The 24,899-nt window shown below is 44.5% G+C and overlaps 1 protein-coding gene and 1 pseudogene across 2 annotated transcripts in view; one reads left to right on the plus strand and one right to left on the minus strand.

The window, feature by feature from the left end:
• Window positions 1–1,194, plus strand: part of slc25a12 (solute carrier family 25 member 12) — a 29,625-nt gene extending 28,431 nt beyond the window's left edge. For both annotated transcript variants that reach the window (XM_029652520.2, XM_029652521.2), the window contains exon 18: window positions 13–1,194. In XM_029652520.2, the coding sequence (XP_029508380.1) occupies window positions 13–232 (220 nt within the window). In that variant the 3' untranslated portion in view covers window positions 233–1,194. The remainder of the gene's footprint in view (window positions 1–12) is intronic.
• Window positions 750–23,276, minus strand: LOC115123191 (dynein, cytoplasmic 1, intermediate chain 2a-like; annotated as a pseudogene).
• Window positions 23,277–24,899: the final 1,623 nt, after the last annotated feature.

Here is a 24,899-nt window from a genome sequence, read left to right on the forward strand (position 1 = left end):
TTCTCTCTCCAGTCGTCCGTCAGGGTCTGAGCCTACTCCTAAGTCTCGTATCTCGGAGCTTCCTCCAGTCAGTGCTGACCACGTGGGCGGTTACCGTCTGGCTACGGCCACCTTCGCTGGCGTGGAGAACAAGTTTGGCCTCCACCTGCCCAAGTTCAAGTCCTCTGGAGTTGTCTCCATTCACCATGATACTCCTTCTGCCTCCACTCAAGAGGAGGCTGCTGCCCCCTAAAGACTGGGCCTTTAACTACCTGCCCACTCCACTAGGGAGTATACACTTAGACACACACTCCCAGGGGCCATGCAAAATAAATACATACTAATACACACACACTGTTTGTAGGGCCATTTAACCAGAAATACACACACACTCCCAGGGTCCATGTAACCAGACATACACACTCCTCCCAGGGACTAATTCAGTGCTCTCTCTCCCTGGTCCTGGAGAGCTGACTGTAGGTCAGTAGTTAAAGCTCAGTCAGTAACCTGAACACTGCACTGTGTTGTACTGTGTTGTATCTCCAGTGGCTGCATGCTCCTCTTCTCTCATCCCTCTTTTCATCTGAAACATGTATTTGAAAAGGAGCCTCGTCTCCCCCCCACATTCCGGTGCCCCCCCCACACACATTCCGGTTGCTCGCCTCTCCCCCACGCTGCGCTCTCACTCTCTGGTGGCTCCTCTCTTCTCAATAATAACTGATTTAGATTTTCTAGGATTTCTTTTGGATGCACATTGTGTGTAAGGCTACTTTGATTGGACAGTGTGTAGGGGATATTTGATTGGACAGCGTGTGTAAGGCTTTACTCTGATTGGGCCTTGCACAGGGAAGTTACTGTACATATTGTAGATCTGCTGTACAGATGTGACACTGCTGGAAAGGAATTGTTACTGTAAGGTTGGACAATGTTATGGTAACGTTAGAGCAACACCATGAGGATAATGAGAGAAACATTTTGTTTACAGAAGTGTTGCAGTAATGTTAGAAAGCAACGTGACTGTAACGTCGGAGTGACGTTACTGTTATGTTAGAATGACGTTGGGACTCTCTCTTGAGAATCACTGATGTACAGACCTTTTCAACATAAGTGTTTATTGAGGAGAATCATGGGCAAATGATTAGATAACTTAAATCCATTTCAATTCATTGTGTATTTTATTGAAATAAATAAAGCATATGTATGGTTTTCATTCTAGAGGTTAGTGTTTATTTCAAGGGGAATGAACAGCAAAAAGGGACAAGCAAAACCTTAACAGGAGTTTTTGCATAATACTACACTTGGTCACTTCATGTTATACTGATACAATTTTACAAAATGTCCTATCATATCAAATTCATTAAGGAGCACAGAGTGCATTTGGTATTCAGACCCCTTCCCCTTTTCCACATTTTGTTACGTTACAGCCTTATTCTAAAATTGATTAAAGGTTTTACTCATTAATACACCATAATAACAAAGCAAAACATTAGATTTTTTTTGTACCAAAAAATACAAAATACCTTATTTACGTTTTACGTATTCAGACTTTTTGCTATGTGACTCCAAATGGAGTTCAGGTGCATCCTGTTTCCATTGATCATCCTTACTGTTTTTACAACTTCTACAATTCAATTGATTGGACATGATTTGGAAAGAGACACCTTTCTATAAGGTTCCACAGTTAACAGTGCATGTCAGAGCAAAAACCAAGCCATGAGGTGGAAGGAATTGTCTGTAGAGCTCTGAGACAGGATTCTGGAGGCACAGATCTGGGGGAAGGGTACCAAAAAATGTCTACAGCATTGAAGGTCCCCAAGAATACAGTGGCCTCCATTCTTAAATGGAATAAGTTTTGAACCACCAAGGCCGCCCAGGCAAACCGAGCAGTAGGGGGAGAAAGGCCTCAGGGAAGTGACCATGAACCCCAATCGTCACTCTGACAATGGTCCTCTGTGGAGATGGGAGAACCTTCTAGAAGGACAACCATCTCTGCAGCACTCCACCAATCAGGCCTTTATGGTAGAGTGGCCAGACAGAAGCCACTCTTCAGGAAAAGGCGCACAAAAGAGCCCGCTTGGAGTTTGCCAAAAGGCACCTAAAGGACTCGGACCATGAGAAACAAGATTCTCTGGTCTGATGAAACCAAGATTGAACTCTTTGGCCTGAATGCCAAGCCTCACATCGTCCCTACGGTGAAGCACGGTGGTGGCAGCATTATGTTGTGGGGATGTTTTTAAGCGGTAGGGACTGGGAGATTAGTCAGGATTGAGTGAAAGATGAATGGAGCAAAGAACTGAAAGATCCTTGACGAAAACCTGCTCCAGAGAACTCAGAACCTCAGACTGGGGTGAAGGTTCACATTCCTTCAGGACAACGACCCTAAGCACACAGCGCAGGAGTGGCTAGGGACAAGTCTCAATGTCCATGAGTAGCCCAGCCAGAGCCCGGACTTGAACCCAGTCGAACATCTCTGGAGACCTGAAAATAGCTGTCCTGCGACGCTCCCCATCCAACCTGGCAGAGCTTGTGAGGATCTGCAGAAACTCCCCAAATACAGGTGTGCCAAGCTTGTAGCGTCATACCCATAATCACTGCTAAAGGGGCTTCAACAAAGTACTGAGTAAAGGGTCTGAATACTTATGTAAATGTGATATTTCAGTTATACGTTTTTAAAAACCTGTTTTTACCTTGTCATTATGGGATATTGTGTGTAGAATGATGAGGGGGGGACTATTTAATCAATTTTAGCATAAGGCTGTAACGTAACAATGTGGAAAAAGTCAAGGGGTCTGAATACTTTCTGAATGTGTTGTGTATATATACAGTTTGGTAAACTCCTTCCAACAGAGAATTGTGGAATGGACAATGTTACCACAACAAAAGTCTAGTTGAAATGCTAATTAGAATGTGGTGCATTTGGTACCAACATGGTTAATAGTTGGCCAAACTCTGTATGGATCTATGGCTCATCATATGAGGAAATACTTCATTAACATCCTTTCAAGAAGGAGAGAGACACTGGGTTTCTTTTGAGACCTACGGGTACAGTACATTTTTAAATGGATAAAGTCATTAACTTTAGTTTATTCAAAAACCACTAACATATTCAGTCAAGGCAAGTAAAGTTTAAAAAGCACTTTGTCTTGTAGTGGTATGAGCTTAGGTGTAGTGCTAATGTTAAGGGATTTACTAGTAAAGCTATCCGCAGACACGTTTAAATATGGAATATGTTTCAAATATGTGCAACCGCATATGATAAATAAGAGCATGGATAAATCAAATCTAAGGACATTGCTGCCCTAGTCTATAAAGGTTGGAATGGGTCATCCTATTTCTTCACCATTAAACCCACATGGTCAGCCTTTAGGGAATACACACAAAGTAGTAAAAAGGTACAAAGTTTTGCATATTTAGGGAAGCGCTGTGGACAGAACACGCAAATGTTCTAGAACCTGAGAGGATAGACATCACTCCTGTTCCAACTGGAGGGAGGATTTGGAAGCAAGTGCAGGAGGGGAGTGGTTACCATGGTGATCAGGCGACTAGGCGCTGCGCGGCCAGCTCCTCTCCTTCATCACGGTTCTCGTTGATCTCCACCAGCGTGTGTACCAAACGGGTCCATTCATCTGCCTTGGGCACACAGATTTGCTGTGGAAACACACACAGGTGAAACAAATTGCAGGTATGACAGGTGATTTATTTCAGTGCAGCAATATAAGGTTTTTACTAGATGAATGAATGGGTGAGGGAATAGATCTCTCACCTCCCCTACGTCATACACCAGCACCTGTCCGTCTGAGTCTCCTGTAGCGATCTCTCTCCCTGAGTGAGCCCACCGCACACGGTTCAGAGCAGGAGACCCATTCACACACACACTTGCACTGGGCACCTAGGACACACAGAGTGTTTATGTTGAATTGTTCATTGCATGTCTGTTGTTTGTACCATGTGTGTGGGGGAGGAGCTATAGGAGGACGGGCTCATTTTAATGTCTGGAATGGACATTTTGGAACGGAGTCAGATGAGGTTTCCATATGTTTAATACCGTTCCATTATAGCCATTACAATGAGCCCGTCCTATAGCTCCTCCCACCAGCCTCCTCTGGTGTGTGTACCTCTGTGTCGTTGTTGAGGTTCCACAGGTCCAGGCGTCCAGATCCGTCTACACAGGCGAAGAGGGCGGGGTGTGTGGGAGACCACATGACATCATACACATAGTCACAGCTGTCCTCAAATGAATACAGAGGACGGGTACTCTACAGAGAGAGAGAGAGGGTACTGTTAGAGAATGAGGTGGGGTTGAAGTTTCTGTGTGTGTGTGTGTGTGTGTGTGTGTGTGCGTGCGTTACCTTGGTGGTCCACAGCTTGACGGTCCAGTCGAAGGAGGCAGAGATGAACAGATGGGAGAAATCCACAGGACCCCCAGCACTGTGACAGCTCAACCCAGTGACCGGACCATGATGTCCCTCAAATACATCACTGATACCTGCTTTACTGTAACACAGACCATGTGCACAAAGCAATCGTTACTCCCCATCGTCAAATAAAATCACACACACACACACAGTCACGTACCTCCCGAATCACACACACTCACGTACCTCCCAAATCACACACACTCACGTACCTCCCAAATCACACACACACTCACGTACCTCCCGAATCACAAACTCACTCACGTACCTCCCAAATCACACACACACTCACTCACGTACCTCCCGAATCACACACACACTCACTCACGTACCTACCAAATCACACACACACACTCACGTACCTACCGAATCACACACACACTCACGTACCTACCGAATCACACACACACTCACTCACGTACCTCCCGAATCACACACACACTCACTCACGTACCTCCCGAATCACACACACACTCACGTACCTCCCGAATCACACACACACACTCACTCACGTACCTACCAAATCACACACACACTCACTCACTCACGTACCTACCAAATCACACACACACTCACTCACGTACCTACCAAATCACATACACACTCACGTACCTCCCGAATCACACACACACTCACTCACGTACCTCCCGAATCACACACACACTCACTCACGTACCTCCCGAATCACACACACACTCACTCACGTACCTCCCGAATCACACACACTCACTCACGTACCTCCCGAATCACACACTCACTCACGTACCTCCCGAATCACACACACACTCACTCACGTACCTCCCAAATCACACACTCACTCACGTACCTCCCAAATCACACACACACTCACGTACCTCCCGAATCACACACACACACACTCACTCACCTCCCGAATCACACACACACACACACACTCACTCACGTACCTCCCAAATCACACACACACACTCACGTACCTCCCAAATCACACACACACACTCACGTACCTCCAGAATCACACACACACTCACGTACCTCCCGTGACGGCAGGCGGTGTAGACTGATCCATCTTCACTCCCGACCACAAAGTTGTTCACATCACCCAGCGGAAAAGCCATGGAGGTCACTGCTACTGCCTTAGACTGCTTAAACACCAGCTCCAGACTGTCCTGGAACGCACACACACACACAGCATTAAGACTGACAAAACACTAGCTCTGCGATGTCCTAGAACTCACACACACACACGCTGCAGTCGTACCTGTGGTTGAGACAGCATGTCCAGGCTCCAGGAGCACATCTTTCCATCAGTCGAGATGCTGATGAGGTTGTGAGCATTCTGGGTCCCCACCACGTTCACACAGTACACTGGGTGCTGAACATCACAGGACACAGACACAGTTCAGTCTCTATGGGCGGCAGGTAGCCTAGTGGTTAAGAGCGTTTGGCGAGTAACTGGAAGGTTAATGGTTTGAATACCTGAGCCTTGAGCAAGGCACTTAACCCTAGTGGCTCCTGTTAAGAGCGTATGACAAATGTCAGTAGCTAACAGTAGCTTGTAAGCTAATATAATGTAAATAACTTCACCATTTGAAAGCTATTGAGCACTCTGCATGTGTTACCGTGTGAGCAGATGCAGAAAGAGGAGTTCTCTGTACAGGTGTTCTCTTGTTGCTCCTGTTATCCCATAGGACGATCTGGCCTGAGTAAGTCCCACCCACGACCAGGTTAGGATGGAACCTGGCGAACGCTGCTGACATCACTGCAGACTGGAGGACAGGCAGAAGAAAAGGATTTTCGCAGAGCAGTGTGTGTGTGTGGTGGCATCTTCATTGGGGAGGACGGGGCTCATGGTAATGACTAGAGTGGAATCAGTGGAATGGTATTAAATACATCAGACACATGGTTTCCAGGTGTTTGATACCATTCCATTCACTCCGTTCCAGACATTACTATGAGCCGTCCTCCCCTCAGCAGCCTCCCCTGGTGTGTGTGTGCGCGTTCATGCGTTTGTGTACCTGGCAGTGGAAGGTGTATTCAGGTGTTGTCTTCTTGAACTTCATATTCCAGACCAAAGCCACTCCGTCAGGCTCATGAGGAGCATCCTCGTTGTTGTTGTAGGAGGCCACCAGCAGCTCAGGGTACTGAATCCAACAGGAGTCCAACACGAGATTAATATGAATCCGACAGTTACATACAGTATATACACTGAGTGTACAAAACATTAGGAACACCTTCCTTTTGCCCTCATAACAGCCTCATTTTGTCAGGGAATGGACTCTACGAGGTGTCAAAAGTGTTCCACAGGCATGCTGACCCATGTTGACTCCAATGCTTCCCACAGTTGTTTCAAGTTGGCTGAATGTCTTTTGGGTGGTGGACCATTCTTGATTCACACGGGAAACTGTTGAGCACGAAAAACCCCGCAGCGTTGCAGTTCCAGACACACTCAAACCGGTGGACCTGGCACCTACTACCATATCCTGTTCAAAGGCACTTCAAACTTTTGTCTTGCCCATTCCTCCTCTGAATGGCACATACACAATCCATGTCTCAAGGCTCTTTAACCTACCCCCCCCCCCAATTGGATTTAACAAGTGACATCAATAATGGATCATATCTTTCACCTGGTCAGTCTATTTCATGGAAAGAGCAGGTTTTGTACACTCAGTGTATATTTACAATCATTACACACTGTCTTACCTGAGGAGACCAGTCCAGACAGGTGACCACCCTGTTCTTGGACCAACGTTCGTCAGAGAACGCCCTGTTCAGAGACATCTTAGCCCCGCCTGCATCTCACTGGAAAAGAAGAACGAGAAGGAGAGAGGAGGGGGTAGAGAGGAGCAGGATGGGAGAGAGAAGAGGAGGGGGAGGAGAGAGGAGGGGAGAGAGAAGAGGTGGGGGAGAAGGGGGAGAGGAGAGTGGGACAGGAGAGAGGAGGGGAGAGAGAAGAGGTGGGGGAGAAGGGGGAGAGGAGAGTGGGACAGGAGAGAGGAGGGGAGAGAGAAGAGGAGGGGGAGAGGGGAAGGAGAGAGTAGGGGAGAAAGAAGAGGTGGGGGAGAAGGGGGAGAGGAGAGTGGGACAGGAGAGAGGAGGGGAGAGAGAGGAGGTGGTCGAGTGAGGAGCAGGATGGGAGAGAGAAGAGGAGGGGGAGAGGGGAAGGAGAGGAGGGGAGAGAGAAGAGGAGGGGGAGAAGGGGGAGAGGAGAGTGGGACAGGAGAGAGGAGGGAGAGAGAGGCCGTTAGGGAGAGAGGAGGTGTTTGTTGTTATTATTGATATTGATTATTGTACTAAAATGTTGAGGGAGCTAGCACACAAGCATTTAGCTGCACCTTTTATACCAGCTGGGAAGTGTGTGTGACTAATAATAATAATAATAATTTGACAGTTTGGGGTGTCTCACCCCTCCTTGTCTTCCAGGTCTCGGCCGCTGTAGTCAAAGCAGACATCTACTCGTTCAGACAGAGCCCGTTCCACAATCCTGCTCCCTCGATCGAAGAACGCCATGAATTCCTCCGAGTGGAGAAGCTGCATCTTCTCCTCTTCAGTCAGATCTTTGGGAGTGACTACAAACACACACACACATGAATATCAGCTGTGGTGTAGGCAGGGCTAGCCAACTTACAGGTAAGAGGTTAAAGTCAGTCTCACCTTCTTCCTGCTTCTCCTCCTGATCAGCTTTCTCCTCCTGGGACTCCTCTGCTGGCTTGGGCTCAGCCATCTCCTCCTCCTCCTCTTCCTCCTCCGCTACAAACACCCACACACACACAGGTTCAATGTTATGCTCACAACAACACAACATACTTTTAAAAATCTGTAAATTGCTGGTAACACATAAAACACAAGGACTACCTGGTTTGGCCTGTGTGTGTGTTTGTGTACAGGTGGGGGTCTGTGTCTCCTTGGAGTAGGACACAGACTGTTTGGGTGGGAAATCCACCTGGGTCACCTTTGCCATGCCAAGCCTCAAACCACGTCTGGAGACACATACATAGTCAGGGAGACACATACAAACCTAAAAACACAGCCACAAGATTATACAGACTCTCTCATGCACGCACACACAAGGTCAGAGTCTCTTCCACATCCAAATACACCATCAGAAAGACAAACACTCTACATGCGCTAGCAGACAGCAATGTGCATGATGCAAACATGTCCACCAAGGAAAGACCAGGAGGAACAGAAGAGAGGAGCAGGGAATGTAGGGAATATGTCTTAGATAGTAAGAGAGAGAGGAGCAGTACCCCAGCCAAGTAGGGAATATGTCTTAGATAGTAAGAGAGAGAGGAGCAGTACCCCAGCCATGTAGGGAATATGTCTTAGATAGTAAGAGAGAGAGGAGCGGTACCCTAGCCAAGTAGGGAATATGTCTTAGATAGTAAGAGAGAGAGGAGTGGTACCCCAGCCAAGTAGGGAATATGTCTTAGATAGTAAGAGAGAGAGGAGCAGTACCCCAGCCAAGTAGGGAATATGTCTTAGATAGTAAGAGAGAGAGGAGCAGTACCCTAGCCAAGTAGGGAATATGTCTTAGATAGTAAGAGAGAGAGGAGCAGTACCCCAGCCAAGTAGGGAATATGTCTTAGATAGTAAGAGAGGGAGAGGAGCAGTACCCCAGCCAAGTAGGGAATATGTCTTAGATAGTAAGAGAGGGAGAGGAGCAGTACCCCAGCCAAGTAGGGAATATGTCTTAGATAGTAAGAGAGAGAGGAGCAGTACCCCAGCCAAGTAGGGAATATGTCTTAGATAGTAAGAGAGAGAGGAGCAGTACCCCAGCCAAGTAGGGAATATGTCTTAGATAGTAAGAGAGAGAGGAGCAGTACCCCAGCCAAGTAGGGAATATGTCTTAGATAGTAAGAGAGAGAGGAGCAGTACCCCAGCCAAGTAGGGAATATGTCTTAGATAGTAAGAGAGGGAGAGGAGCAGTACCCCAGCCAAGTAGGGAATATGTCTTAGATAGTAAGAGAGAGAGGAGCAGTACCCCAGCCAAGTAGGGAATATGTCTTAGATAGTAAGAGAGAGAGGAGCAGTACCCCAGCCAAGTAGGGAATATGTCTTAGATAGTAAGAGAGAGAGGAGCAGTACCCCAGCCAAGTAGGGAATATGTCTTAGATAGTAAGAGAGAGAGGAGCAGTACCCCAGCCAAGTAGGGAATATGTCTTAGATAGTAAGAGAGAGAGGAGCAGTACCCCAGCCAAGTAGGGAATATGTCTTAGATAGTAAGAGAGAGAGGAGCAGTACCCCAGTAGGTCGGAGTCAGAGTGCAGCTGCAGAGTAGAGGGGTCAGGATCCCAGTGTAACGTCCTGATACAGCCACAACGCACCACCGGGGAGAAGCAGAGAGGGGGAGAGCAGGAGAGAAAAGTTAGTTGAGAGAGAAGTAGACAGAGAAGGAGAGGGAGCAGAGAGAGAGACAAAGAGAAAACAACAGGGAGTGAGAGAGGGGTGGAGTGGGAAGTGAAAGAGAGAAAGCAGACAAGTCAGAATTTACAAACCTGTTGTTAATAAATACTGAGCCAGGAAATACACTGAACTAAAATATAAACGCAACATGCAACAATTTCAAAGATTTTACTGAGTTACAGTTCATATAAGGAAATCAGTCAAATGAAATAAATGAATGAATTAGGCCCTAAGCTATGGATTTCACATAACTGGGAATCCAGATCTGCATCTGTTGGTCACAGATACCTTCAAAACAGTAGGGGTGTGGATCAGAAAACCAGTCAGTATCTGGTGTGACCAACATTTGCCTCATGCAGCGCGACACATCTCATTCACAACGTTGACATCAGCATTACGCTTGCCCACACGAAGCCATACGCGCTTTCTGACATCTGCCCGGCACAGTTGAATCCAATTATTTGTGAAGAGCACACTTTTTCATTGTGCCGGTGGCCATCGAAGGTGAGCATTTGCCCACTGAAGTGAGTGACGACGCCGAACTGCAGTCAGGTCAAGACCCTGGTGAGAATGACGAGCACGCGTCCCTGAGGTTTCTGACAGTTTGTGCAGAAATGATTTGGTTGTGCAAACCCACAGTTTCATCAGCTGTCTGGGTGGCTGGTCTCAGACGATCCCGCAGGTGAAGAAGCCAGTGGAGGTCCTGGGCTGTAAAGAAGCCAGTGGAGGTCCTGGGCTGTAAAGAAGCCAGTGGAGGTCCTGGGCTGTAAAGAAGCCAGTGGAGGTCCTGGGCTGTGAAGAAGCCAGTGGAGGTCCTGGGCTGTGAAGAAGCCAGTGGAGGTCCTGGGCTGTGAAGAAGCCAGTGGAGGTCCTGGGCTGTGAAGAAGCCAGTGGAGGTCATGGGCTGTGAAGAAGCCAGTGGTGGTCCTGGGCTGTGAAGAAGCCAGTGGTGGTCCTGGGCTGTGAAGAAGCCAGTGGAGGTCCTGGGCTGTGAAGAAGCCAGTGGAGGTCCTGGGCTGTGAAGAAGCCCGTGGAGGTCCTGGGCTGTGAAGAAGCCAGTGGAGGTCCTGGGCTGTGAAGAAGCCAGTGGAGGTCCTGGGCTGTGAAGAAGCCAGTGGAGGTCCTGGGCTGTGAAGAAGCCAGTGGAGGTCCACACCAGCCCATGTGGAGGTCCTGGGATGGCGTGGTTACACGTGGTCTGCGGTTGTGAGGCCGGTTGGATGTACTGCCAAATTGTTTAAAAAAACAACTATGGAGGCAGCTTATGGTAGAGAAATGAACATTAAATTATCTAGCGACAGCTCTGGTGGACATTCTTGCCATCAACATGCCAACTGCATGTGTTGTGTGACAAAACAGCACATTTTTGAGTGGCCTTTTATTGCCCCCAGCACATGGGGCACCTGTGTAATGATCATGTTGTTGAATCATTTTCTTGATATGTCGCACCTGTCAAGTGGATGGATAATCTTGGCAAATGAGAAATGCTCACTAACAGGGATGTAAACAAATTTTTGCACAACATTTGAGAGAAATAAGCTTTTTGTGCTGTTGGAAAATATCTCGGATCTCAGCTCATGAAATATGAGACCAACACTTTACATGTTGTGTTTATATTTTTGTTCAGTGTAGTTAATCACATAGACACACATACCTAGAGTTTCCATCTCCAGAGTCCTGGCTTCCCGTCTCGCTGCACATTGATTTGGCTGAGGGAGACATAGGGGCGGGGACTAGATAGTGAAACAAACACGTATCCTCTGTTATTACTCTCAGAGGCTGGGCTGTTGAGTGAGTGAGTGAGTGAGTGAGTGAGTGAGTGAGTGAGTGAGTGAGTGAGTGAGTGAGTGATCAGTTGGTTAGTCATAAAATAAAAAAGGGGGAAGATACAAAAAAGGAAAAGAAATAAAAGGAGAAGAGAGAGAAAAGTAGGTGTAAGTGACATGCTGAGGCTTCATGCTGAAAGGTTGAATCAAAACCAGAAGAGAAAACAACAGAAAAGATGTGAAGAATTCTTTAACAATTCAACAAAACCAAGACAGGACAAGGAAATGATATTGGTGTAACACTCAAATGTTAAACACAGACGATGGACGGTAAATTAGAATACAAACTGTGTGTGTCTCCTTACCATTGGTTATATCAGGGGCGATCCCCATGCTCTGCAGTAGAGCTTCAGCCTCTCTCCTCTTCTTCTCCAGGTCAGACGAGTCTGGTGCCCCAGCTGCACCCCCCTCCCCTCCCCGCTTAGAGTCAGACCCCTACAGGGGGAGAGGGGGGAAGGGGGGCGAGGTACCGTGAGGGGATTTGTTGAATGGCAGGGACAGGGAGACAGTAATATAATAAATACTGCATGTTGGCTATAACATGATACTGTAATAATCATATACTGATAGCCCCCACTCCTCTACATCAAGCCAGCAGTCAGCAGGTTCTACATTCTTCTATTCTCTCTACTTACATCCTTCTTCTTGTTCTTCTCCTCCTCCTTTCTCTTCTTTTCCTCTCTGATTTGGGCCAGGCGTTGTTTCTTCCTCTCCAGCTCCGCCTTCAGCTCACTCTTATCCTGTTTATCTGCCATGCTATAGAGAGAGGGAGAGAGAGAGAACAAGTCAATATGAGTTTGAAGATGTGTGTGTGTGCGTGTGCGTGCGTGTGTGTGTGTGTGGATAGTAGCTACTGGGGGTGTCACACTGGAACCATGTGAACACAAAGGGACAACTATTCATGACAATGTGTCCTTTATCTGTGAAATGTAAAGTAAGAAACAAAGTAGTGACAGTATCTATGCTATGCCTATGTTAAGCTGGGTTGTTATTAGCGCTCGAAAACTCTAGGCGGCATTCTGCCTTCTCCCTTCAGTTCTCAGCCATTAGCTTCGCCCATGACTGCCTCATGTGAACTACAACACCGAAGCTGTGTATTAATGTTTAGAAACTTGAATAACCATCACCTGCGATGCGGCTTTCGAAACATATGGCCTTTATCTTTCAGCGGGAAAGAATCATTCAAATGAAAAAGGTAGACTTACTGTAGCAGTTACAGATCCATACAGCTATGGTGCCTTACTGTAGCAGTTACAGATCCATACAGCTATGGTGACTTACTGTAGCAGTTACAGATCTATACAGCTATGGTGCCTTACTGTAGCAGTTACAGATCTATACAGCTATGGTGACTTACTGTAGCAGTTACAGATCTATACAGCTATGGTGCCTTACTGTAGCAGTTACAGATCTATACAGCTATGGTGACTTACTGTAGCAGTTACAGATCCATACAGCTATGGTGCCTTACTGTAGCAGTTACAGATCTATACAGCTATGGTGCCTTACTGTAGCAGTTACAGATCCATACAGCTATGGTGACTTACTGTAGCAGTTACAGATCTATACAGCTATGGTGCCTTACTGTAGCAGTTACAGATCTATACAGCTATGGTGACTTACTGTAGCAGTTACAGATCTATACAGCTATGGTGCCTTACTGTAGCAGTTACAGATCTATACAGCTATGGTGCCTTACTGTAGCAGTTACAGATCCACACAGCTATGGTGCCTTACTGTAGCAGTTACAGATCTATACAGCTATGGTGCCTTACTGTAGCAGTTACAGATCTGTACAGCTATGGTGCCTTACTGTAGCAGTTACAGAGCCATACAGCTATGGTGCCTTACTGTAGCAGTTACAGATCTATACAGCTATGGTGCCTTACTCTAGCAGTTACAGATCTATACAGCTATGGTGCCTTACTGTAGCAGTTACAGATCTATACAGCTATGGTGCCTTACTGTAGCAGTTACAGATCTATACAGCTATGGTGCCTTACTGTAGCAGTTACAGATCTATACAGCTATGGTGACTTACTGTAGCAGTTACAGAGCCATACAGCTATGGTGCCTTACTGTAGCAGTTACAGATCTATACAGCTAGGGTGCCTTACTGTAGCAGTTACAGATCTATACAGCTATGGTGCCTTACTGTAGCAGTTACAGATCTATACAGCTATGGTGACTTACTGTAGCAGTTACAGATCTATACAGCTATGGTGCCTTACTGTAGCAGTTATAGAGCCATACAGCTATGGTGCCTTACTGTAGCAGTTACAGATCTATACAATTATGGTGCCTTACTGTAGCAGTTACAGATCTATACAGCTATGGTGCCTTACTGTAGCAGTTACAGATCTATACAGCTATGGTGCCTTACTGTAGCAGTTACAGATCTATACAGCTATGGTGCCTTACTGTAGCAGTTACAGATCCACACAGCTATGGTGTCTTACTGTAGCAGTTACAGAGCCATAAGGCTATGGTGCCTTACTGTAGCAGTTACAGATCTATACAGCTATGGTGCCTTACTGTAGCAGTTACAGAGCCATACAGCTATGGTGCTTTACTGTAGCAGTTAAAGAGCCATACAGCTATGGTGCCTTACTGTAGCAGTTACAGATCTATACAGCTATGGTGCCTTACTGTAGCAGTTACATATCTATACAGCTATGGTGCCTTACTGTAGCAGTTACATATCTATACAGCTATGGTGCCTTACTGTAGCAGTTACAGATCTATACAGCTATGGTGCCGTACTGTAGCAGTTACAGATCTATACAGCTATGGTGCCTTACTGTAGCAGTTACAGATCTATACAGCTATGGTGCCTTACTGTAGCAGTTACAGATCTATACAGCTATGGTGCCTTACTGTAGCAGTTACAGATCCACACAGCTATGGTGCCTTACTGTAGCAGTTACAGATCTATACAGCTATGGTGCCTTACTGTAGCAGTTACAGATCTATACAGCTATGGTGCCTTACTGTAGCAGTTACAGATCTATACAGCTATGGTGCCTTACTGTAGCAGTTACAGATCTATACAGCTATGGTGCCTTACTGTAGCAGTTACAGATCCATACAGCTATGGTGCCTTACTGTAGCAGATACAGATCTATACAGCTATGGTGCCTTACTGTAGCAGTTACAGATCTATACAGCTATGGTGCCTTACTGTAGCAGTTACAGAGCCATACAGCTATGGTGCCTTACTGTAGCAGTTACAGATCTATACAGCTATGGTGCATTACTGTAGCAGTTACAGATCTATACAGCTATGGTGCCTTACTGTAGCAGTTACAGATCTATACAGCTATGGTGCCTTACTGTAGCAGTTACAGATCCATACAGCTATGGTGCCTTACTGTAGCAGATACAGATCTATACAGCTATGGTGCCTTACTGTAGCAGTTACAGATCTATACAGCTATGGTGCCTTACTGTAGCAGTTACAGAGCCATACAGCTATGGTGCCTTACTGTAGCAGTTACAGATCCACACAGCTATGGTGCCTTACTGTAGCAGTTACAGATCTATACAGCTATGGTGCCTTACTGTAGCAGTTACAGATCTATACAGCTATGGTGCCTTACTGTAGCAGTTACAGAGCCATACAGCTATGGTGCCTTACTGTAGCAGTTACAGATCTATACAGCTATGGTGCCTTACTGTAGCAGTTACAGATCTATACAGCTATGGTGCCTTACTGTAGCAGTTACAGATCTATACAGCTATGGTGCCTTACTGTAGCAGTTACAGATCTATACAGCTATGGTGCCTTACTGTAGCAGTTACAGATCTATACAGCTATGGTGACTTACTGTAGCAGTTACAGAGCCATACAGCTATGGTGCCTTACTGTAGCAGTTACAGATCTATACAGCTAGGGTGCCTTACTGTAGCAGTTACAGATCTATACAGCTATGGTGCCTTACTGTAGCAGTTACAGATCTATACAGCTATGGTGACTTACTGTAGCAGTTACAGATCTATACAGCTATGGTGCCTTACTGTAGCAGTTATAGAGCCATACAGCTATGGTGCCTTACTGTAGCAGTTACAGATCTATACAATTATGGTGCCTTACTGTAGCAGTTACAGATCCACACAGCTATGGTGCCTTACTGTAGCAGTTACAGATCTATACAGCTATGGTGCCTTACTGTAGCAGTTACAGATCTATACAGCTATGGTGCCTTACTGTAGCAGTTACAGATCCACACAGCTATGGTGCCTTACTGTAGCAGTTACAGAGCCATAAGGCTATGGTGCCTTACTGTAGCAGTTACAGATCTATACAGCTATGGTGCCTTACTGTAGCAGTTACAGAGCCATACAGCTATGGTGCTTTACTGTAGCAGTTAAAGAGCCATACAGCTATTGTGCCTTACTGTAGCAGTTACAGATCTATACAGCTATGGTGCCTTACTGTAGCAGTTACATATCTATACAGCTATGGTGCCTTACTGTAGCAGTTACATATCTATACAGCTATGGTGCCTTACTGTAGCAGTTACAGATCTATACAGCTATGGTGCCGTACTGTAGCAGTTACAGATCTATACAGCTATGGTGCCTTACTGTAGCAGTTACAGATCTATACAGCTATGGTGCCTTACTGTAGCAGTTACAGATCTATACAGCTATGGTGCCTTACTGTAGCAGTTACAGATCCACACAGCTATGGTGCCTTACTGTAGCAGTTACAGATCTATACAGCTATGGTGCCTTACTGTAGCAGTTACAGATCTATACAGCTATGGTGCCTTACTGTAGCAGTTACAGATCTATACAGCTATGGTGCCTTACTGTAGCAGTTACAGATCTATACAGCTATGGTGCCTTACTGTAGAAGTTACAGATCCATACAGCTATGGTGCCTTACTGTAGCAGATACAGATCTATACAGCTATGGTGCCTTACTGTAGCAGTTACAGATCTATACAGCTATGGTGCCTTACTGTAGCAGTTACAGAGCCATACAGCTATGGTGCCTTACTGTAGCAGTTACAGATCTATACAGCTATGGTGCCTTACTGTAGCAGTTACATATCTATACAGCTATGGTGCCTTACTGTAGCAGTTACAGATCTATACAGCTATGGTGCCTTACTGTAGCAGTTACAGATCTATACAGCTATGGTGTCTTACTGTAGCAGTTACAGATCTATACAGCTATGGTGCCTTACTGTAGCAGTTACAGATCTATACAGCTATGATGCCTTACTGTAGCAGTTACAGATCTATACAGCTATGGTGCCTTACTGTAGCAGTTACAGAGCCATACAGCTATGGTGCCTTACTGTAGCAGTTACAGAGCCATACAGCTATGGTGCCTTACTGTAGCAGTTACAGATCTATACAGCCATGGTGCCTTACTGTAGCAGTTACATATCTATACAGCTATGGTGCCTTACTGTAGCAGTTACAGATCTATACAGCTATGGTGCCTTACTGTAGCAGTTACAGATCCACACAGCTATGGTGCCTTACTGTAGCAGTTACAGATCTATACAGCTATGGTGCCTTACTGTAGCAGTTACAGATCTATACAGCTATGGTGCCTTACTGTAGCAGTTACAGATCCACACAGCTATGGTGCCTTACTGTAGCAGTTACAGATCTATACAAGTTACAGATCCACACAGCTATGGTGCCTTACTGTAGCAGTTACAGATCTATACAGCTATGGTGCCTTACTGTAGCAGTTACAGATCCATACAGCTATGGTGCCTTACTGTAGCAGATACAGATCTATACAGCTATGGTGCCTTACTGTAGCAGTTACAGATCTATACAGCTATGGTGCCTTACTGTAGCAGTTACAGATCCATACAGCTATGAACCTTACTGTAGCAGTTACAGATCTATACAGCTATGGTGCCTTACTGTAGCAGTTACAGATCCATACAGGTATGAGGCTGTAGCAGTTACAGATCCATACAGGTATGAACATTACTGTAGCAGTTACAGATCCATACAGCTATGGTGCCTTACTGTAGCAGTTACAGATCCATACAGCTATGAACCTTACTGTAGCAGTTACAGATCCATACAGCTATGAACCTTACTGTAGCAGTTACAGATCCATACAGCCATGAACCTTACTGTAGCAGTTACAGATCCATACAGGTATGAACCTTACTGTAGCAGTTACAGATCCATACAGCTATGAACCTTACTGTAGCAGTTACAGATCTATACAGCTATGGTGCCTTACTGTAGCAGTTACAGATCCATACAGGTATGAGGCTGTAGCAGTTACAGATCCATACAGGTATGAACATTACTGTAGCAGTTACAGATCCATACAGCTATGGTGCCTTACTGTAGCAGTTACAGATCCATACAGCTATGAACCTTACTGTAGCAGTTACAGATCCATACAGCTATGAACCTTACTGTAGCAGTTACAGATCCATACAGCCATGAACCTTACTGTAGCAGTTACAGATCCATACAGGTATGAACCTTACTGTAGCAGTTACAGATCCATACAGCTATGAACCTTACTGTAGCAGTTACAAATCCATACAGCTATGAACCTTACTGTAGCAGTTACAGATCCATACAGCTATGAACATTACTGTAGCAGTTACAGATCCATACAGCTATGAACATTACTGTAGCAGTTACAGATCCATACAGCTATGAACATTACTGTAGCAGTTACAGATCCATACAGCCATGAACCTTACTGTAGCAGTTACAGATCCATACAGGTATGAACCTTACTGTAGCAGTTACAGATCCATACAGCTATGAACCTTACTGTAGCAGTTACAGATCCATACAGCCATGAACCTTACTGTAGCAGTTACAGATCCATACAGGTATGAACCTTACTGTAGCAGTTACAGATCCATACAGCTATGAACCTTACTGTAGCAGTTACAGATCCATACAGCCATGAACCTTACTGTAGCAGTTACAGATCCATACAGGTATGAACCTTACTGTAGCAGTTACAGATCCACACAGCTATGAGGCTGTAGCAGTTACAGATCCATACAGCTATGAACCTTACTGTAGCAGTTACAGATCCATACAGCCATGAACCTTACTGTAGCAGTTACAGATCCATACAGCTATGAACCTTACTGTAGCAGTTACAGATCCATACAGCTATGAACCTTACTGTAGCAGTTACAGATCCATACAGCTATGAACCTTACTGTAGCAGTTACAGATCCATACAGCTATGAACCTTACTGTAGCAGTTACAGATCCATACAGCTATGAACCTTACTGTAGCAGTTACAGATCCATACAGCCATGAACCTTACTGTAGCAGTTACAGATCCATACAGCCATGAACCTTACTGTAGCAGTTACAGATCCATACAGCTATGAACCTTACTGTAGCAGTTACAGATCCATACAGCCATGAACCTTACTGTAGCAGTTACAGATCCATACAGCCATGAACCTTACTGTAGCAGTTACAGATCCATACAGGTATGAACCTTACTGTAGCAGTTACAGATCCATACAGCCATGAACCTTACTGTAGCAGTTACAGATCCATACAGCCATGAACCTTACTGTAGCAGTTACAGATCCATACAGCCATGAACCTTACTGTAGCAGTTACAGATCCATACAGGCATGAACCTTACTGTAGCAGTTACAGATCCATACAGCCATGAACCTTACTGTAGCAGTTACAGATCCATACAGGTATGAACCTTACTGTAGCAGTTACAGATCCATACAGCCATGAACCTTACTGTAGCAGTTACAGATCCATACAGCTATGAACATTACTGTAGCAGTTACAGATCCATACAGGCATGAACCTTACTGTAGCAGTTACAGATCCATACAGCTATGAACCTTACTGTAGCAGTTACAGATCCATACAGCTATGAACCTTACTGTAGCAGTTACAGATCCATACAGCTATGAACCTTACTGTAGCAGTTACAGATCCATACAGCCATGAACCTTACTGTAGCAGTTACAGATCCATACAGGTATGAACCTTACTGTAGCAGTTACAGATCCATACAGCTATGAACCTTACTGTAGCAGTTACAGATCCATACAGGCATGAACCTTACTGTAGCAGTTACAGATCCATACAGCTATGAACCTTACTGTAGCAGTTACAGATCCATACAGCTATGAACCTTACTGTAGCAGTTACAGATCCATACAGCTATGAACCTTACTGTAGCAGTTACAGATCCATACAGCCATGAACCTTACTGTAGCAGTTACAGATCCATACAGCCATGAACCTTACTGTAGCAGTTACAGATCCATACAGCTATGAACCTTACTGTAGCAGTTACAGATCCATACAGCCATGAACCTTACTGTAGCAGTTACAGATCCATACAGGTATGAACCTTACTGTAGCAGTTACAGATCCATACAGCTATGAACCTTACTGTAGCAGTTACAGATCCATACAGCCATGAACCTTACTGTAGCAGTTACAGATCCATACAGCTATGAACCTTACTGTAGCAGTTACAGATCCATACAGGTATGAACCTTACTGTAGCAGTTACAGATCCATACAGCTATGAACCTTACTGTAGCAGTTACAGATCCATACAGCTATGAACCTTACTGTAGCAGTTACAGATCCATACAGCTATGAACCTTACTGTAGCAGTTACAGATCCATACAGCTATGAACATTACTGTAGCAGTTACAGATCCATACAGCCATGAACCTTACTGTAGCAGTTACAGATCCATACAGCTATGAACCTTACTGTAGCAGTTACAGATCCATACAGCTATGAACATTACTGTAGCAGTTACAGATCCATACAGCCATGAACCTTACTGTAGCAGTTACAGATCCATACAGGTATGGGTGCCTCGATCCGACGAAAATAGACTTCACTTCCCGAGTTATGCTTACACACAGATGTTCGCAGAAAAATAGCTAATGTGCACATATGGTCACCTCTTGTCTTTTGTCTGTTTTCCGTAAACAACAAGCTCTGTCACATGGAGATATGGCTGTATGGGAACGAACACTAAGCATAACCCTATCAAGGTGTGTGTCAATTTAACCTTTTTGTAAAAAAGGTATTATTATTTCTCAGTGATATGAAAGATAAGGTCCTTATGCTTCCAAAACCGTACCACTAGTGATGCATAGCTATGCCTGTTAATGTTCAGACCCATGGCCGGCTCCAGGCATAAGAGACATAAGTGGTCGCTTAGGGCAGTATTTCCCAACTCCAGTCCTCCAGAACCACCAACAGTACACATTTTAGTTGTAACCCTGGACAAACACACCTGATTCAACTTATCAGCTAATCATCAAGCCCTCAATGAGTTGAATCAGGTGTGTTTGTCCAGGGTTACAACTAAAATATGTACTGTTGTGGGTACTGGAGGACTGGAGTTGAGGAACACTGGCCTAGGGTCTCAGGCTGCTAACCCAAACTGTTTTATCCTTTTTTAAATGTAGGTACTCAGTCGGGGTCTCAACTTACTGTTGAGAGTAAAATAGTATAATACACACGGTGCAAGTTCAACATTTGATTGTGCATCAGCAATTTTTCTCTTGTTATATCAGTTAAATCAAATCAAAACAAATGTTATTGGTCACATACATATGGTTAGCAGATGTTAATGTGACTATAGCGAAATGCTTGTGCTGTTGGTTCCGACCATGCAGTAATATCTAACAAGTAATCTAACCTAACAATTTCACAACAACTACCTTATACACACAAGTGTAAAGGGATTAATAAGAATATGTACATAAAAATATATGGATGAGCGATGGCCGAACGGCATAGGCAAGATGTAGTAGATGGTATAGAGGACAGCATATACATATGAGATGAGTAATGAAGGGTATGTAAACATTATATAAAGTGTCATTGTTTAAAGTGACTAGTGATACATTTATTACATCAATTTTCCATTATTAAAGTGGCTAGAGTTGAGTCAGTATGTTGGCAGCAGCCACTCAATGTTAGTGATGGCTGTTTAACAGTCTGATGGCCTTGAGATAGAAGCTGTTTTTCAGTCTCTCGGTCCCAGCTTTGATGCACCTGTACTGACCTCTCCTTCTGGATGATTGCGGGGTGAACAGGCAGTGGCTCGGGTGGTTGTTGTCCTTGATGATCTGACAGTCACTCAATTAGCCAGGTCAGCTAACAATTTATAGATTGGTAAATTAGTCTAGCCAGCTATCTAAACTTGTAGTTATCATGGCCAAATGCCGACTGGTCACGCAGGGCACGTGCCCAGGGGGCCCCCATTGATTTTGTTAGTCACTCTCACTCAGATATCATTAACATGGCATAAGTCATGGCAAAATGGGTAGAATTGCAGGAAATTAGTTGTAAAACAGGGGGGAAATTCTCTGCCATATGGCAAAATAAGTAGAACTGCATGAAATGTGTTAAAAATGTTATTTCCGCCATATGGCAAAATGTGTAGAATTGCAGAAAACTTGCTTTATAACTGCAACATTTGTATCACGTTTTAGGGCCTCAGGGTGCTAGGGGGACCCCAACCCTAACTGTTTTATATTTTAACGTAGGTACTCAGGGTCTCAATTTACTGTTGAGAGTTACAACAGTAGAATACACAAGGTGCAAGTTCAACATTTGGTTGCATATCAGCAATTGTTCTATTGTTATGTCAGTCACTGAGAGTCACTGAATTAGCCATGTCATCTAACAATTTATAGATTGGTAAATTAACCAAATCTCAGTTTGGGCCTATTTAGACCGAGTGTCAGAGATTTTAACAAAACTCCCCCATACAGAAGACACCTTTGTCCAATGTCTTACATGAAATGTAATGGAACTGAGTCATGATCAAGGTCTGTGTTATTATATTTTGATCAAAACGAATTTGGGTCAGATCTTATAATGGGTAGATGAGATAGAAAATGTAGGCCTATTTCTTGTCCGTTGATTCATGACGTAGATACAATCATGACATTACAACATTAACAAAAAAAAGCTTGTTATTAATACCAAATTAATTCTATGGTTGATTGGAAAGGTCAAAAGGGTTGAGTGGGACATGGCTGATTGGCCACATCCCAGTTTCATCTGATTCTGCTATGGAGCAGTAGCTGCTGGCCCGCTGGCCAACAGTCAACGCCATCTGTGTCCTGGCAGACAACATCACCTGTGTTGGCAGTCAACGTCATCGGTGTCCCGGGAGTCAACGTCATGTGTTGGCAGTCAACGTCATCGGTGTCCTGCTCCATCTTCTTTTTAGAGTCTATGTGCTCGATGCCAAGCTAGCCAGCTAACGGAGCACACATTGACTGAAGAGAAAGCCGCAACCCTTCATTTAAACTCGCTTAATTGTACAATGGTAATCTGATTATCCATGTACATTTACATTTGACAATAATCTCCTAGCCATTCTTGCAAGGCACGGGCGTTAGCTAGCTAGCCGGCGATAAGCCTGACAGTGACAGCTAAATTAGCAAATTTAACCATCCTGTTACACGGTGACCGACTCGGACATGATCAAATCACGTATCACGGTTTTAAAATACTAAAACATGAAAGTAGCTAGTATATTTGCACTTACTTGATATAATGCTTTAAATTAAATCCAATTTGTATGGCGTTACAGTACTAGGTCGGTGATGGAACTGACAGCTCCACAAACAATGAGTGGATGATGTCATACCGAGAAAGGAATCATTTCCCCCAGACGCTGATCTAAGGTCAGTTGAGTGTTTATTCCCTCCTGGTTAAGGTTGGAATTCGGGGTGGATACTCTGATCCTAGGTCTGTGAATACGGGCAATTTCCAGACACATATTTTTCTACATGGATGGGACCTGAGGAAGGACAAAATTGTTAACGTGCATTTGAATCGTGTTCCTTCAAATCCTTGCGAGCATTTGGCGCTAGATGGCGCCAATGGTTCATTCAAAGATATCAGCTTGACCCTGGCTCAATCTCTTGCACTCATCAAGGAGTTAGGCTAGAGAGTCATCCCTTGTAAAGCTCTCGTCAACATTAAAGTCTGGTCTAGACATGATATTTCAAGGTAGATCAGGTTTCAGGCATCTGTACTTTGGGGTCATTATGTCCCCTTTCTGATGTAACATGTCTTTAAGTTTGTAAACCTGTGTCCATAACACATGATTAATAGCTATATGAAATAAGAGATTAGTGTATTCACATAAGACCTTCAACTGTTGTTCAGTTTATTGCTTTGTATATCTACTAAAAAGGATAAACTATTATATCAACAGAACTATTGAGCAAGTTAAGGGTCATGGGTTGGGGTAAAAGTTAATGGTTTAAATGATGTTGGTTTGAAAGCATTGTACTTTGATCTTCCTCTTGAGCACGGCCAGATACTGATGACCGCACGTTCCTTATCCACTGGCTCATTGCAACTGCTTTTCAAAATGGCTGCCACCTTTCCCTCTCTGCCTTTCTTATAGACTGGCAGACATTTGATGCACTTGGAATGCTCTGGCTCTCATTACATGGCAGTATGCAGTAGTTTATTCTCTCTCTCCCCCTCTCTCTCCATTAATTAACTCAATTTCTATAGGGAATGGGTTATTTAAGCAATAAGGCCTGAGGGGATGTGGTATATGGCCAATATACCCCGACTAAGGGCTATTCTAAAGCACGACGCAACAAGGGGTGCCTGTAGATATGTAGTGGTGTAATAATGTTATATGATGTACTGTTTTATCTTTTGTTTCATGTGTGATGTAAGTGCCTTATTGCGTTCGGACCCCAGGAATAGTAGCTGCTGCTTTGGCACAAACCCCCGAGGTGACTTATTGCTATTATAAACTGGTTACCAACGCAATTAGAAGACTCAAAACAAATGTAATAAGTCAAATGTAGTAAGTCACTTCTGGTGTTTGTGGTCTATTGTCAATATACCACGGCTAAGGGCTGTATCCAGGCAATCTGCATTGCGTCATGCACAAGAACAGCCCTTAGACGTGGTATATTGGCCATATACCACAAAGCCATGAGGTGAGTTATTGCTATTATAAACTGGTTACCAACCTAATTAGAAGAGTAAAAATAAATGTTTTGTCAAACCCGTGGCATACGGTCTGATATATCACTGCTGTTAGCCAATCAGCATTCAGGGCTTGAACCACCCAGTTTATAATCCTGTTTACACAACATGAACTGTAATTTTATTTTGGCCTATTTTTGTGTGGATGGGAAGAGAATAGGATTGTGTGCGTTTCTGTTCACTCTATTGTACGTATTAAATATTCCTCTTCCTCTATAACAATGCCTGTAAAGGGCTATCACTCTGTAATACTGCCTGTAAAGGGTTATCACTCTGTA

The sequence above is a fragment of the Oncorhynchus nerka genome, linkage group LG9b (assembly GCF_034236695.1).
Source record: "Oncorhynchus nerka isolate Pitt River linkage group LG9b, Oner_Uvic_2.0, whole genome shotgun sequence".
Lineage (NCBI taxonomy): Eukaryota > Metazoa > Chordata > Actinopteri > Salmoniformes > Salmonidae > Oncorhynchus > Oncorhynchus nerka.